The 17,097-nt window shown below is 35.2% G+C and overlaps 1 protein-coding gene across 3 annotated transcripts in view; it reads right to left on the minus strand.

Annotated features, from left to right (window-relative positions):
* Positions 1-17,097, minus strand: part of CFAP20DC (CFAP20 domain containing) — a 253,337-nt gene that overhangs the window by 66,260 nt on the left and 169,980 nt on the right. For 2 of the 3 annotated variants that reach the window (XM_054595084.1, XM_054595083.1), the window contains 3 exons: positions 16,395-16,514; positions 13,224-13,546; positions 4,444-4,818 (listed from right to left, as the gene is read on the minus strand). In XM_054595084.1, the coding sequence (XP_054451059.1) occupies positions 4,444-4,818; positions 13,224-13,546; positions 16,395-16,514 (818 nt within the window). The remainder of the gene's footprint in view (positions 1-4,443; positions 4,819-13,223; positions 13,547-16,394; positions 16,515-17,097) is intronic. The other variant, XM_054595085.1, reaches the window with a different exon arrangement.

Genomic DNA, 17,097 nt, shown 5'->3' on the forward strand with positions numbered 1-17,097 from the left:
ACAAGATAATCCTCAAATTCATATAAAAATGGAAGGGACCCAGAACAGCAAAATCAGTCAAGATAAGGAAGAATAAGGTTGGGGGGCTCATACATCCTGATTTCAAAGCCTACTATAAAACTGTAGTAATCAAGACAGTGTGATACTTCCTTAGGATAGACATATAGATCAACATTATAGAACTGAGAGGTCAAAAATAAAGTTTGACATGTATAGTCAACTGGTTTTCAAAAAGGGTGACAAGACAATTCAATAAAAAAAGAACAAGTCTTTCAACCAATGGTGCTGGCACAAGTGGATATCTACATGCAAAAAAAATGTAGTTGAACTTTCCAACGTATATAAAAATTAACTCAGAATGGGTCATAGGACTAAATTTAAGAACTAAAACTATAAAACTCAGAAAAAAGTAGGAGCAAATGTTTGTGACCTTTGGATTAGGCAAGGAGTTCTTAGATATAATACCAAAAGCACAAACAACAGAAGAAAAAAAATAGATAAATTGACTTCATTAAAATTAAAAACTTTTGTGCTTCAAAGGATACCATGAAGAAATGAAGACAACTTACACAACAGAAGAAAATATTCATATATCAGATAACTGACAAGGAACTTGTATCCAAACTCTTATAACTGAACAATGAAGAGACAAATAATTCAATTTAAAAATAGGGAAAGGAACAGAGACAAGAGGGAAGCGGGGGAGGGCAGGGAAAGGGAAGGGAAGGGTCAAGTCAAGGAACATATAGCAAGGACTCATGGACAAAACCAAAGGGGAAGAGCTGAGGGAGGGAAGGTGGGAGGGGGCAAGGGAAAGACGTGGGGGGAAGGCAGAGACAAATGTATTTAAAAAGTAAATAAATTAATTAAAAAAAAATAAAAATAGGGAAAGGATTTGAATAAGCATTTCTCCAATGGACATATATAAATGGCTAATAAACACATGTAGAGATGCTTAACATCTTTAGCCATCAGGGAAATGCAAACCACAACCACAGTGAGATACCATACCATAGGATGGCTTAAATAAAAAAGAGACAAGAGGTATGGCCCCAGATGCGGAGAAACTGGACCCCACTACCCCATTGCTGGTGGGAGTATAAAATTACACAGCCATTTTGAAAAACAGTTAGGCAGTTTCTCAAAAGTTAAATGAAAAGTTCCATGTGAACCAGCAATTCTACCCCTACGTATATTCTAAGAGTATTAAAACATGTGTCCACACAAAAACTTGCACATGAATGTTCATAGCAGTATCACTCATAATAACCCCAAAGTGGAAATAACCAGTGTCTTTCAGTTAATAAATGAATAAGCAAATATGGCATATTCATATAATAAGTTACTATTCAGGCATAAAAAGGAATAAATTGCTAAAACATGGATGAACCTTGAAAACATTATGTGAAATGAAAAAGTTAGACACAAAGGCCACATGCATGATTTCATTTATATGAAATGTTGAAAACAGGCAAATCCATAGACACAAAAAATAGATTGGTGGTTTCCAGGAGTTTAGGGGGAGAGGAGGAACAGGGAGTGGCTTAATGGGTATGAAGTTTCTTTTGGGGTGATGAAATGATTTAAAATTAGAAAGTGGTGATGGTTGCACAACTTTGTGAATATACTAAAATAAAAAAAGGCTGAATTCTATATTGTGCGAATTAAATCTTAGTAGTTATGAAAAAGTCACCCCTGTGGGGGTAAATCCCTTTGTAGAGTAGTATGCATACAACACTCTTCTGACGAAACTTGTTTCCACAGATTCTCACCTGCAAACATCAAGTGTGGAGAATGTCGATTATTAGGACCCTTCTCACTACGGCTGTGAATTTCCTTTTTGAACTGTGTCCTGGGGAAAAAAACCTCCATTTTCATTGTAAATTCACTTTGAAATGGGGCAGTCTGTCTATGCCTTTAGTAATTTTATAACCTATTAAACGGAGATGATCACATTCATAAATGCAAGCCAGACTATAGTGATCAAGTGGGTTGTTACAGATCAAATTTTATTAGTCTGAATTCTGACACTGTCATCATACCTCTCTGCATAAATGGAAAGCAATGGTTCTGTGCTTTTACCCCTCATCAAAGACAAAACTCCTCTCCCTTTCATCTTTCTGAAGTCATTTCTCTCTCAGTCTCCTTAGCTGTAAAATGGACTAGCAATAGCTAAGAGGGCTACTGTGCACAACAAGTACCTGTCAGGTTTGTGCTGTGAAGTCTGAAGTGAGTAGCTGTAAGAATCGTCTCCTGAAATAACACAAACGTTTTCTGGAAAATGTTTTATCCTAAAAGCTTCTTAAAGGAAGGGAATGGGTGAGGGAAAAATCCCCTGCTCTCTCTCCAAACTTTAGCCACTTTGCTCATTTCACTATTCCTAGGTATTATCAGAGAGCACTATTCTTTCAGGCAGTGGACTTAGCTAAGTGGCCAGGTACTTAAAGATCATTTGTATCTGAAGCTCATATGCTGATTTTGATGTTCTGGTTTTATTTCTACAGGGAGATTAAAAAAAAGAAAACAAACAATCTTTGGATATGTAGGATGACAAATTCCACCTAACAAAAGGTGGTGGCAAAGAAAATAAGGGGAAAAATGGAGTGGAACGCTTCTCACTGATTTGTTTCAGTTCTGTTTTTGGTAGCCCAGCATTGCAGAATAAACCTGTAAATCTGTAAGATTAGTCTTTTAGTTTTAGTCCAATTATTATTAAAAGATGACAGGTAGAACAGGAACATTTGTTTTAGAAATATTTTCAAAAATGAAAAACATGTAAAAATATTATTGACCACTTTTATCTTAAATCACCATAAAACAAATCAATTTTTGGATCAAAAAGCCATGGTACATTTACACAGTGGAATACTATGCAGCAGAAAGAAAGAAAGAGCTACTACCGTTCATGACAGCATGGATGGAACTGGAGAGCATTATGCTAAGTGAAATAAGCCAGGGGGTGAAAGACAAATACCATATGATCTCACCTATAAGTGGAACCTAACCCACAGAACAAACAAGCAAGAAAAATATACCCAGCAACACTGAAAAAAAAAACAAATCAACAGTAATGAGAGGGAAGGAAGGAGGTAGGTAACAGGGAAAAGAAGAGGAAGGGTCGAATCAAGGCTCATGGACAAAGCCAAAGGGGAAAAGGATTGAGGGTGGGAGTTGGGGGCGGGTGGGGCAGGGGAAAGTGGTGGGGGGAAAGTGGATACAAATGTATTTGAACAATTAAAAAAACCACAAATCCATTTTCATTAGGTTAAGTGATTTACTATTATATCTTATATGCACATACTCATGACCACAAACATGACAAATAAAAAGAGGAAAATGCATTTGTTTTATCTTTGGATGTCTCTTAAAGAAAGATCATTGCTTTTAAGATTTAGCACATGTTTATGCAGAATAGTATGGTGGACACAGCCAGTAGTTCTAGATACAGAAAACCTAGGTTTAAATTTTGACTCCCAAACTAACTGTTCTCCTTGAACAAACTGTATAACTGTTCAGAACTGCAGTTTCCTCATCCGAAAAATGGGGATGCTGACAGTCTCTACCTCTGGGAGTTCTTGTGAGGATTAAGTGAAATACTTCACAGAAAACGGCTTGGCACAATAACTCACACATGGTAAATGTTTAAGAAATATTAGCTATTTTCTATTTTGTTGCTGATGCGGTATATGTCTATCACCTGTGCTAGGTAACAATCCACTCTAAATTGCTTAGAATATAATTGAATCAAAGCTTTACTCTGTAATACATATAGAATAGTTAGGACATGACAAATAAAGACAATCTTTAATATTAAAAAAGTGGAATATAAGTATTGTTTGTCCTGCATAGACTCTAGTTTCTAAGTGCAGCTATGGAAGAACTGAAGGAAGAAAAGTACTAACACAGGAAGAAAAAAAATCAGTCTGATGGACTGAATATAGCCACCAAAGTAGCCTGGGGATTTATTCAATGACACTGCTTTACTGTTAACCTTCACTCATATCATTTATTATTTGGGGAACTGCTGCAAAGAGACCACAAAGTGAATAGAATAATGATGTTTTTATGGCTCCTACTGTAGATTGTTATTGAAAACCTGTCAATTTTACTGGCAAGCCTTTGGCTCTAAAATGAGATCTTCATTTATAATTTGCAAACAGTGATAACTAAATAATGAGAAGTAACTGGGAAATAAAAAATAACTATTACGATAATTATCTTTCTCATTAAAAACATGAGGCATTCTATTATCTTTGGGATATGCAATACTCTTTAACAGCTGCTGTTACTGAGTTAAAACACATCTGAATAGAAAAGAAAATACACTACTGATCATCCAAATGAAGAAAAATAAATATTGCTGAAAATGTGAGCAAAGTGGAACTGAACAGAACACAGCAGGAGGTACTGTCTGCATATGTAAACCAGAGTAAAACCACTTACTGATACTTCAGGAATGGGTCTCAACTTCTCTGGGATTTCCTTTAGGGAGGTTCTGTTTACTGAAGCTGGCACTTGATGGGCTGGTGGATCCTTTGTTTTGGTAACGGGATCTAGAGTTTTCTGAGAGGATTCACTCCTTCTTCCAGGGGGAGAAAGGCATGCTGTAGGCACCAAACTTGTTTCAAAGTTGTTTCTATCTGCCTGCTTCGCCAAGGAACTCTGGCTTTCTGACACTCCTGCTTCTGTGTAGGCACTTTTTAGATATCCTTTACTTGTCTGCCTTGTGGCCTTCCCCGGTATGGTCTCTAATGGTAACTGAGTTAACCCTGAAGGACTAGTTGTTGGACCAGGAGAACCCTGGACACTGTGGTTACCCTACAGAGGGGAACAAAATGAAAATCATTTTGAGACAAAACGTGTGGTAAGTTACTGAGTACAATTCTTAATAAGTCCATATATTCTATGAATAAACCAAAATTTATACATATATTTTATTTTATTCTCCTATAAAAAAATGTGAGTTCCCAGACAAAAAAAGCTAAAGGAGCTTATCACCACCAAATCAATATTATATAAAATGTCAAAGGGTCTTCGTTAAGAAGAAAAAAGAAATAAAAAATATGAATAGAATGTCAGTAACTATATATCCATCAATAATAACTTTAAATGTAAATAGATTAAATGGTCCAATCAAAAGACATAGAGTGGTTGCCTACAAGACACTTACTTCAGATCAAAGGATACATACAGACTGGAAGTAAAGGGATGGAAAAAGATATTTCATGAAAATGGAAACAGGGAAAAATAGCTAGGGTAGAATTCTTATACCAGACAGGTGGACTTTAAAACAAAGGCTATAACAAGAGACAAAGAAGGACCCAGGAATTCCATTTCTAGGTATTTATTTGAAGAAACCCAAAACACTAAGTTGAAAAGACACATGCATCTATATGTTCGTTGCAGCATTATTTACAATAGCCAAGGTGTCTAAGTATTGCTCCAGCTAAGCAGATGCTGGGAATATAACAGTAGACCAGAATTTTATCCTGGCCATCCAAGGACATTTTCCTGAAGTCAGGAAGGAGTTGTAGAATGATTTGAGGCAGAGGGAAGCCACAGTGGCACAAAATAGAAAGCATGGGTAAGAGTTTGTGTGAATATTGTTTGTGGGATGTCTAGAGTGTTCTATGGAAATAGCAGAAAGGGAGGTCAATTAGGAGATTATTGAATTGTAATAACCAGAAACACTGAGGTGGCTGTGTGAAGGCAATGACGGTGATGATGGGGAGCCAGCTGCCTGAAGAGCTCTGTAGAAGGCAGAATACGTTGTACTTTATGGCTCTGGGAAGCTCTCAAACGGAGTCTGAGATCCTTAATCCTGTCATGTTATAATTTTCCCTTCTTGTAGGAAGTAGGAAGGATTTAGCAGACGACAGGGCTCTCAAGGAAGGTCCACCCCAGGTCTTAGAACCTCCCATAGGAAATAGCTTGCCTATCTGTAGCAAAGAATGAAAACTGCAGTGTCCAAGGATCTTTTATAAATATTTCTTCATGGTACTCATTCTGGGCCTACATCTTCTTCACCTATGCTGGCTTTATCTTCTGATACATATATTCCTTTATAAATGACAGAGCAACTAATTGTCCAGAGTGCCAGATAGGGTAAAGAAAAGATGGTGAGTGGGTGTCAACCCACACAAGAAGGGCGAGAATATTTTCACACTGATGAGTACTGTAGGCACCCGGCAACCCTCTCTTGCTGTCACTCACTGGGTGGGCTGTCCTTTCACTACCATTCTGTGAACGCTGAGGAAATCCATGTAGTTGAAGAGTCCTGCCTTCATGCAAAAAATGGGAGAATGCCAGAGACCTAAACAATGTCTATTGCCCCAAATTACTAGAGAATGGAGGGGTGACTCTTGCAATTTTTGTTTTATAAAGATAAAAAAAAGAATACAAGTTTAGTCTTGTTTGGAGAAGGTAAACAGAGAATATCAATATCTTCCAAGTCTTAGTTCTGAGAAGGTATGGGTGGAACTTGGATAGATTTGTTTTTAAATTCAGTCTGGCTATACTAGACAGTGTTCTGTGTTCTCCAACCTATTTTTTAAATTCAAGTTTAATTTCCTATAATTGTTATACACAATTGGCAGAGGGATTTCTGTGACCAAAAGACCCCCTACATATTAATTTCCATCATATTTTAATAATAAAAATAAAAACATGTACTGTGGGTTTAAAACATATTGGACCTAAAAATAGGTGGATAAGTGAAAAAGGTATAATTATGACTCTTTGGGCCCATATCTCTGTATCAATCTGGGATTACATTTTGTATATGATAAAGGCAGAAACTAAGAGCTTTTGCAATAAACATTAGTTCAAAAAATCTTTATTAAACTCCTGCTATGTTTAAGGAATGTTCTGAGCACTATGTAAGATATACAAATTAAAAAGAACAGGGACACTGCCCTCAAGAGAAATAGAATCTAATAGAAGAGAGAAAGATACCTATAAAGGTAAAAATTTCCTAAGTTAGGACGTACTAAATGTAATTTTAAAAGTTTCAGATGTGCGATTATGAGAATTTAGAGGAATGCGTGGAAAACCAGACATTTGCTACATCATTTAAAAAACACCTTAGGAAGTCTATTTTTTCCACCTCTAGTGGGTCAGAGTAGAGTTTTTTCTTCCTTCCAGTAGTTTACTCAGTGAGAAATATTTCTTTTTTGCTTGGCATGCGCAGTGATTATATATGGAGAAATATTCATGGGCATGTACATGAGTATGTATATTCATCTCATACTTTTCCTAGTGTTATGGGCCAAGACATGGAGATGGACCAGGAAATGGACAGATTTAGCTGTGTTCCCCCGTGAGCATTATCTTGGTTGTATTGTATTTCCATAGTAATATGCTTCCATGCTGTTTTAAATACATGGAAAAGACAAACAGTTGGAGAACGTGGGCAGGGTACAAAAGGCTAGCTTACTTTGGCTGCCCCAGAACCACTGAATCAGGTTTATTCCAGATTCTGAAAGGAGAATTAGGATAAATGAGAAAGGCAAGATGATATATGAGACTAATATCTTGATTTAACTTGGGTCAGCCTCTCCTTTAGAGAGGAAATAATTGGAGAATAAAAAATAGTGCAGTACCTACTAGGAGTGGTGCACTGGCAAAACCCTATGCCTTTTATTTTGTAATGCTTTTGCCTTACTAAAATAGATGATATAGGTATAGGTGATGTTTATTCATCTTACATATATGTAACTCATTTGGGCTTAACATGTTTTCTAGATAAATTTTTTTTCTATAACATACATTTGTTATATGCATAAGAAGTTAGCTTACTATTATCTGATTGAAAAGCAACCACTTTTTTCCCTTTGGTTTATGAGTCAGCTACTAAAAACCTATACAGCAATTGTATATAATTTGTTAGAATAGTGAAAAAACTGTCAAACCATTTCACATCCCAATCATCTGTTCATCTGTTTTTCAGAAGAACAAATACAAAATGCTTTTTATTTAACTTAATCTATTTTTTAAAAAGTCCCACATCTCCTGAACTGTCTGTCTTCTGGGATGAGAAGCATTTGTTTGTTAAATATTCAATCACGCCCCCGTGCCAGGAACATCAATAGAGTTTGCCTGATTAACTATAGCACAGCATATGTACACTAAGGATGAGAATGATTTCCCCAAGGAGCCAGCACTTCTTCTGCTGAACTACATTTCTTAAAAGGACACGCAGATGGGCATTTGGACAAGTTCTGGATTCACAAAATGGATTGCTTTTGCTGAGCTTCAATTTTAAAAGGTAATTTTAATGACTCCTGAGGGCCATCTACTTTGAGCAGATGGGACCTTGGCTTTTTGTATCACAACTTTAATGTTGAGTGAGTCAGGATAGAACCCTGTTTCAGCCTCTGTAAAAGTGGATGATTGTATTTATTTATACGTCAATTGATGTTTTAATTCAGTCCACTGTGAATAACGAATGTCTTACATAACATTCTTAAAAGTTCTGTAACAAAACACATCTGCAATATTCCAAACATACTTTGACGGCAGTGCTGAATTTGTAATTTAGATCAAATCAGCAGGTGTTTTCTCTTTTGTCCAATGTTTTTATGACTAAATGTGTGAACTGACAGCATCTTTTAGTTGGGCTAGCAGACAATAGAGATGACATAGGTATATATTTCCTATGTCAACCAAGAGCACAGATATTTGCATAAATATAGCTAAGGACAGTAGTTATAACAAAATGAAAAAATCATTTCATCTTTAATGATAGCAAGATTGACCAATCAAATGTATCTTAAATGTCCTTACTAAAAATCATCCCCAAGAAGTATTTCTACTTCAACACTTGATTTTATAGGAAACTATAAAAGTAACGGTTTTCTCTAGATAGCAAAGATAATTGGTAGTGGTGTCTTATAATGCATTTTACTTGTTTATAAAAAAAATAAAATGAAAGGAAGATGTAGATTTCTAACAAGTAACTAACCTGCTGCATGCTTGATATTAAAAGAGGTTGGGTGAATTATTTTTGTGAACATCTTTATCTTATAGCCAGTGATGCTTCACACAAAAATCATAGCAGAAATTACAGGGACTGTATGGGATGGGTAAACATCATCACGTGAATATTTGAGAAAAATAATGATACTCCTTTAAATTGTTCAAGACAAAAACATGTACTTCTCTAAGTTAGATTTCATGCTCTTTTAACTAATAACCCTTTAGAGATTTCTTGCAAAAACTATCCACACCACATATTTATTTGCAAGGTGTCTTTTATTATTATTATTATTTTTAAAGATTTATCTTATCTTTTTTTAAGATTGTATTTATTTAGTTTTAGAGAGAGGGGGAAGGAGGAAGAAAGGAAGAGAAACATCGATGGAGATAAAAACATTGATAAGTTGCTTCTAGTACTCCAAACAAGGACCGAACCTGCAACCCAGGCATGTGTCCTGACTGGGAATTGAACCAGCCACTTTTCCCTTTGTGGCACAATGCCCAGCTAGCTGAGCCACACTGGTCAGGGCAAGACGCTTATATTTTAGCAGAAGCTGTAGAATGTTATTCTCAGCAGACAAGAGTTTTATAATCTTCTTTATGTGCTTATAGCAATGAAGAGCCAAGTCACAGCCAAGGGGCCTGAGACTTTTTCAGAGAATAGAGCTTCAAAATAAAACAAGGAAGACATGTAGATGTGAACAGCCCACAAGAATTATGCAGAATAATATTAAATTTGCCTGGTAGGTTTAGATAGTATGTTATGTTGTAATTCGCAATATATAGGAATAAAAATGTCAGGCAATATATTCAAAATAGAGTCATTCTATATTTTTTTCCACCCCAAATTGACATTTAAAAGTTTTTAAAGGCTATGCAGAAATATAAACAGCTTCATGTAGACAGGATATCCTTTCTACTGTGCGCATAACTGTATGTGAGGAAGTAATTCAAAACCATTAGTTAAGTATGTAGAGGTGAATGGTTTATAGTATAACCCAAAAATATATGCTATCAGGGAAAAAAAATAAAATGAAGGAGCTTAACTATTGATTACTAAAAAAAAAAAACAAAACAAAAAAAAACCCAAAACAAAACTTGAAAACAACAATGCCAGTAAAGCTGAGAGGAAGGACTAAAATGGTCCTTTTGGTCTGTAATTTTGTCCTTTAGGCCTCCAAAAAGTCAGGTGGAGAGAAGTTCTGAAAGCTTGCTAGCTAATCTGAACACTGTAAGTAGTCAGTACACAAAATTCATGTCCAAATATGGATAATTTTTGGCTTAAATCTTCCATTTTGGAGGGTTGTACAAGACAAATTACCTGTCCTTGAAAATATCTGCTTTAATATGTGATACACAGCCAGAGTTTGGGGAAAAAAAATGACAGTATTTCTAAATAAGAAATTAAATTAGGGGAGTAATAAAATATTAATATAAAGCTAATTATTTCAAGTTGCAAACCAGATGTATATATTTAGAAGCCACACTGAGAATAAAGAATGGCACAAGATTACAGAGATGATAATAGTAACATGCTTTTTTCTTTAAGATGTTATCATAGTGTGAAAGGCACTCTGTTTTAATAGCTGTCCTAAGATAATTCATCTTACATGGTAGTCTTGATTTTATAGCTGTCCACAAAATGTATTTCCATACTTTGCTTTTCAAATAAGATGTAGAGCTTCAAAATCAATTCAGTAGCAAGAATATTAGTACATATGATTGCTTAAGGAATAAAACATATAGTAAAGCAAAGACCAAGACAAGAACGCATACAAAAAATTTTACGCTTTTGAAGCTCTCACACTAAAGAAGATCTGAGATGTGAATTAATTATTTTAGCAACTTAAATTACAAAGACAATGTATCACTTTAAGCTTATTTTAATTAGCCTTTACTGTCAAATGTGCTTTTCCTCTATCATAATAACGCGATTTAATTTTGCCTAATTTATATGCTACTGAATACGTCTAATTTTCCTTTAAAAATACTCAATGGTCTTACAGCAAATTAAGTCTTTTAACTACAAATTATAAACTTCAAGCATAACAAGTCATGTAATTATTACTCATTCACCCATTATTATTTATAACATAACATTGTATTTTCTTAAGTATAATTATGTTACTATAAGGATACAACATTCTAAAATAATGCAACTAATAGTAAGGATGCCTAAATCAACAAAATTGATTTTTGTCCAAAGACTATATATAAATAAACATTTTAAATTTGTAATTCAATTTCCTATTGTCTTATAAATTAATAATTGGGAGAAGTAATCTTATAGGAAAAGAATTTACAAACAAAACAAAACGAAAATTCCAAACAAACCAGTCCGAAAAAGAAGAGATCATTACAAATTCTAGAACTTGTTTAAATACAGCCTGGCATTTTTGTGGATCATATTTTTGAATTTTAGTTTTTGTCTTGTTATTGTCTCTTAACAGCAAACCCCAAGGCTTGCATGGTATGGTGAGGCTTCTGCCTCTGTCTCTGGCTGCCGGGGCAGGCGCTGAGGTGGCCCCACTGCAGACTATAGCCATGTGCTACTGGTCACGCTGATGGTCATGGCACAGGTGTGATCAAATAGCTGTGCCAGTCAGAGCTTGGGTAACGTATGATCAATTTATTTTCAATTTAATGTAGTTGGTAGTAAGTACATGTGTGCATGATAAGCACTTAAGAATGCCAGAAATAGAATAGCTAGTAGAAAAGTCATAAAAATAATAATAAATTAAAATATTCAGAATTAATATTCTTCATTTTCCTGTGCAGCTCTATGGCTTCTTCTCAAGGGTTATCCTTATGCAGTGTTACGTAAAGGGCAGTTTCCCCATAACACTTCTCTCAAAGTTTTCCAGAGAACTACACTTTCCCACCTGCCATTAAATTTCCACCATCACAGTGATTCTTTTGGGTTAGGAAAGAAAGACGGTGATGTGCACAAGAGAAGAGAATGGGCCTAACCCATTAATGATGGTATACATTAATTTAACAGAATAGCTCATTAATACTGCAGAAGAATTGACTGCTGGAATGGGGACAATACTAGATGTTGAAGACAAATGTCCATTATACAGTTTTACAGCTTAAGGTTATTCAGGGTGAAAGGAACAAAGATATCCATAGCAACATTTAAAATGCTGGTATCGGATATATTATTTTATGCATAAAGGAGTTTGCAGTAGGTTCATGTTTGGTATAACAGTTTCATCACACACAGAAGCAGGGGTATTATTAAAAAAAGGATCTCCCCATGCATTTTGCTACAGAAACTCATTAAAAGTTGCAAGAAACCATAATTACTGCCTGAACAATCTCACCATATTCTAAACTGGTAGGAGCTATGGATTTCGTCTACATCCCACTGTCCACAGGGGGATTCTTGATCAGTTATAATTATTAAAACACAGTTTTGTAAGCATGAGTTTTTCTAATTATTTCTCTTATTTTTGCATAGAAGTGATTTGTATAATTTTACTAAACCATAACTTGACTGTAACTGCTTTTTAAATACATAGGTTTCTAGAGAATATTTATGTCTATCATTTAAGAATAAAGTTAAACCATTTTCACAAATTAATTTTATATGGGGATGAAAGATTAATCATCATGTTACTTATTAAATAAATGTTTCAGACCTATATTCAGTTTGGTTTTTAATAAGTTTTTTAAAAAAGCTTTTTATATATTTACTAATTTATAAGATATATTTGTACTCTAAATAATTGCAAACAAAAAACCTCCTGTAATGCAAGTCCCAGAACTAATCCATGATTCATTATCTAAACTTTAATTGGCACAACTCTTGAAATCCTGGGACCATATGGAAAATAATGAGTCCTAATAGGTCTAAGGTGAAAAGATGGCAGGGAATAAGGAAGCCAGAAAACCATCAAGTCAGAATGCTTAGCAACTGCAACACCATTTCCCCTGAGATCAAGAACAATGTGTTCTCAACGTTTTACTGGTTTCGCATTCTGTGAGACAATGATTAAAATGAAAAGACAATAAACAAAACAAAAACTGGTTTCTATAATTAAAAATGAAATTGGCTGTTAATAAAAAAGGCAGCAATTTAGAGTTACCATAACAACCTGAGGCAACCATTGACTGACATTGCAATCTGCTGCATTTTTATAAATAGCAGTTTATTTCCCCTCTTTTATTTCAACTAGTTTTAGTATTTCTTGGAGGTAATGGAACCACCGTGCTTTAAGACTATTTCACTCATCAAACTGTACCTCTTCACTGCTGTCACCGCCATAAAAATCATCCTCCAATTGGGTCACACTGGTATCCTCTTTTAGATCCAGAATAAATGGGCATCCCTCTGGGGACATATTCTGAGTCTTCCCATGAGGCGCTGATCGTGGTCTTGATGAAAAAGTGAAAATGTCTTTTGGAACAATCGGGGTTTCCGCTGCCTGTTGGTCATGTTCACTTTCCGTGCTGGCTTCCAGCCACAAGTGTGAAGTGCGGCAGGAGTCATCATCCAGAAGCAGAGACTGTCTGCTAGACGCCAAATGGGAAACGTGATCATCATTTTCGGGAAATATCCATTCGTCTGACATTTGGAAAAGATCACAAAAATTAGAGTAGTGTTCCAAGAGTGTTATTTTAGGCAGGTAGTCAGGTTAACATTTCTTGTTGTTGAAACAAAGATTTATTAAATAATGTAAAAGTCAAGATGGCAATTTATCCACCATCTTGTAATCTGCCAACATTTAACCCGCAGATCAATGCCTATACCTATGGGCAACTCATGTGCACTTCCTATCTGAGTTGAAACACTGGCCAAGAAATTTATATCTGAAATAATTATCACGTGTCTTGCAGCAAGTTCTTTATAGCACAGCTTCATTAATTTGACATTCCAGAGGGGGAAAATCTTCCAACTTAAAAAGGGTTGACTTACTAATATCTTCTTTTAACTGCAGGAGGACAGAGTACTTACCAAGCTTCTTTAAACAAAGTATCTGGGCATTGTCTGATTATAAATCATGGAGGAGAGGAAGCCATGAAAAGGTTGACAGCTTTTTCTCTCCATTTTGCTGATTGAAATAGGAAAATTCACAGACTAATCTGAGTAGACTTTTTAAGTAATAGTAAATCTACAGAAATATTTTTTAATGTTACTGGTGAATTCAGCTGGTGAAAAATACCTTTATGTTTAATTTGAGGAGAGAATGTTTTGATATGAAATTTTTTTTGTACAGCTTTATTTTCTTTAAAAATACTACATGTTACCACTGAGATACACTTTTATCAAAACTTTAAAAAATTATAATCTTTTACTCAACATTAAGATATATTTTATAACTATAGAACAGGCAAACTGGAAATGACAAATCTATATAAGGAATATCATTAAAAGCATGCTTACTTTTTTAGAATGACAGCAAAAACGATTGAAAATTTTCTCTAACTTGGCCTATTTTTCTTGAAATTTACTTTTTTGCTGCACTAAGTCAATGGTGAAAATCTTACTAGAATATGTGTTCTGCAGAACAATGTAGCATGGTTATTTTATCCCTGACTCTTGAATCCTATTACATTTTTATATCACAACAAAAGTAGCCAAGAGATACTTAAAATTTGCTAACTTGAAACTTTAAATCCTATACTACAAAAGCACAAGCAACAAAAAGATCTTTAATAAAAATAACATTGATAGCACAAATAAAATTGTATTCATCACAATTGTATTCATCCATTTCTTAATCTAAGACTATCTGTGGGGTAAGTGGAAGCAATCTGGCTTCCTCACCCAGGTGTCGGGGGAACTAAGATAAGTAGTGTTCTCATAGACTTGAGACTGGGCCCGATAAGTACTCCAATAGCTTTGAGGCTGGGCCCGATAAGTACTCCCATAGCTTTGAGGCTGGGCCTGATAAGTGCTCCCAAAGCCTTGAGTGGGTTCGCATGCGCAGAATCTCACTATGTTGCACAATCTGTTGGCTCCCTATCTGCTTTGTCTGTTTCCAGTATATTAGCGGGTAGGGGCTCCCCACTGGGACATAGGCGAAAGAAGGGAGAGGAAACATGCAGTGTGGCACATGGGGACACGTAGCTTGTAGCATGCATAGATTGCCCGCCCTTGAAAAGACATGTCAGACATCCCAGTGGCTCCGTGAATATTCTTCCTCTGCCCGGATCTCTAGTGAACCTGTCTGGCCTTGAAAGGTTGCAACACACTATCACTATATAACAGAACTTGCCTCTAAAATAAGGGCAATAAATGCACACTTCTTAGAGAAGAGCTATTAGAGATAAGGCTTTCATATTTTCAGGGACAGAGTCCAGGTAAAATGGCCAAAGGCAGGCCAAGCCTACTTCATCTGACCACCTTCATGGGGATGTGGAGGGACCTGAGTCAGTGCAGCTGAGGGCAGGTGAAATGAATAGCTGCAGTGGGCTGTCCTCTTTTGGACAGCAAATCCCTTTGTAGGGTGCTAAGCACATAGAAGGTGCTTTGTAAACAAACTAGGTGCTTTAACAAAGGTAGAAAAAGATGACAAAAGCCAATGTGTTGCATTATGTTCATGGATATGTAAAAATCAGCAGAGGAAAAGATAATGAAATCTTCATTATGCAATTAAACAACTTGTATGACCTATTGCCAAACATATTATTAACTGTCAAAAAGCCAAAGTAAAAGGAGTGTTTTTACACCAAACACACTCTTATTATCTCACACTACACATTTTTTTGGAATTTGTAGTTTTACCTCCAATATTTCCATATCAATTGTAATGAATAATTTGGTGTGTTTTCTTAGGAAAATATGTAAATTACTGTGTAATCACAATATTGCAGCAAACAAGATAAATGCAAGAATGATTACCTAAACATCTAATTAGTTTTTCTACACAGTCAGATTTATGCTAGAGACACTAATTGCACTCAACATTTTAATGAAGGTTTCAACATTGCATAAATAAGACTGACAAACTACAAACAATTATAATTTATTTTCCTTTTTCCATTGCTCAAAAACATTTTGCAAAAAAAGAAACCCACAACAATTTGCCTTTGTAAAAGTACTACACACCTGCTAGGCAAGATATGTTGATGGGCTCAATGCTCTACCATCCAAACCATCTCCATTAGAAGGAGGACTGAAGAATGCAACAATAGATAATCTTGGGGGAGCGTGACAATATCATGTAAAAACTTCAGAATTTTAAACTTTCATTCTGGACAACACAACCAGTGCATTAAAACTTGAAAATAAAAATACTCTTTCATCCACTAAAGTCTGACATAAAATTGAGGTTAAAAGGAAATTAATAAAAAATGATAGATTTTAACAAATGACTGCATCATAACTTTTCAAAATGACTGGGTTTGAAATATTTAACACATTTATAGCTTAAAATTACTGACAATTATGGCCTAATAAAGATGCAAACCTGCTTCATCAGAAGACTCGTGTGCTGGAATGCTGAGGTTCAATGTCTCTGCTCTTTGTTGGGATGGAGTGGTGAGGGTAGCTGTTTTATCTTCATTCCTGTTATTTCCTGAAGAGCTGCCTTTATTAGAAGAAATATTTTCCACTATGTTACTTTTTTGGTGTTCATAAAAATTAATTTTTGAAGAATGGTATTAATTTGGTATACTTTTCTATATGATTATTGTAAAGCACGTTAGAGGTGACACTGTAGATTATATGCAGATTTCTTTTTCAGCAGAATGTTTTAAGATTAACTCAGCTGCATTTTTGTAGAGGTTCATCATATAATTTCTGGATATCTGCATGGGGACATTTTAGATTTGTTTTACAATATGTAATAAAAGGAATTCTAAAACCCATACAATTTTTAAAGGGTCTTATTAAATTACAATTCTTACTGAACTCCACTCTTAAACTAAGCTCTTTCCTTCAGCACCTTAAGAAAATGGGCAAGAATAATCACCTAAACATCCGCATCATTACTGCAGAATTAATTTTCCTATCTACCATTTTATAAAAATAACATGAAATCTAGCAAGCTGAGTTATGACTGACCCAAGAACCCTCCACTTTTGAGAATGCTAACAGATGTGTATATGATACATCTTGGATTTGATGTAGGAGAGACTAATGCATGTGTATGCAGATCTACACATACAAGC

The sequence above is a fragment of the Pteronotus mesoamericanus genome, unplaced genomic scaffold, assembly GCF_021234165.1.
Source record: "Pteronotus mesoamericanus isolate MK-2021 breed Mesoamerican mustached bat unplaced genomic scaffold, CSHL_Meso_final scaffold_54, whole genome shotgun sequence".
Taxonomy (NCBI): domain Eukaryota; kingdom Metazoa; phylum Chordata; class Mammalia; order Chiroptera; family Mormoopidae; genus Pteronotus; species Pteronotus mesoamericanus.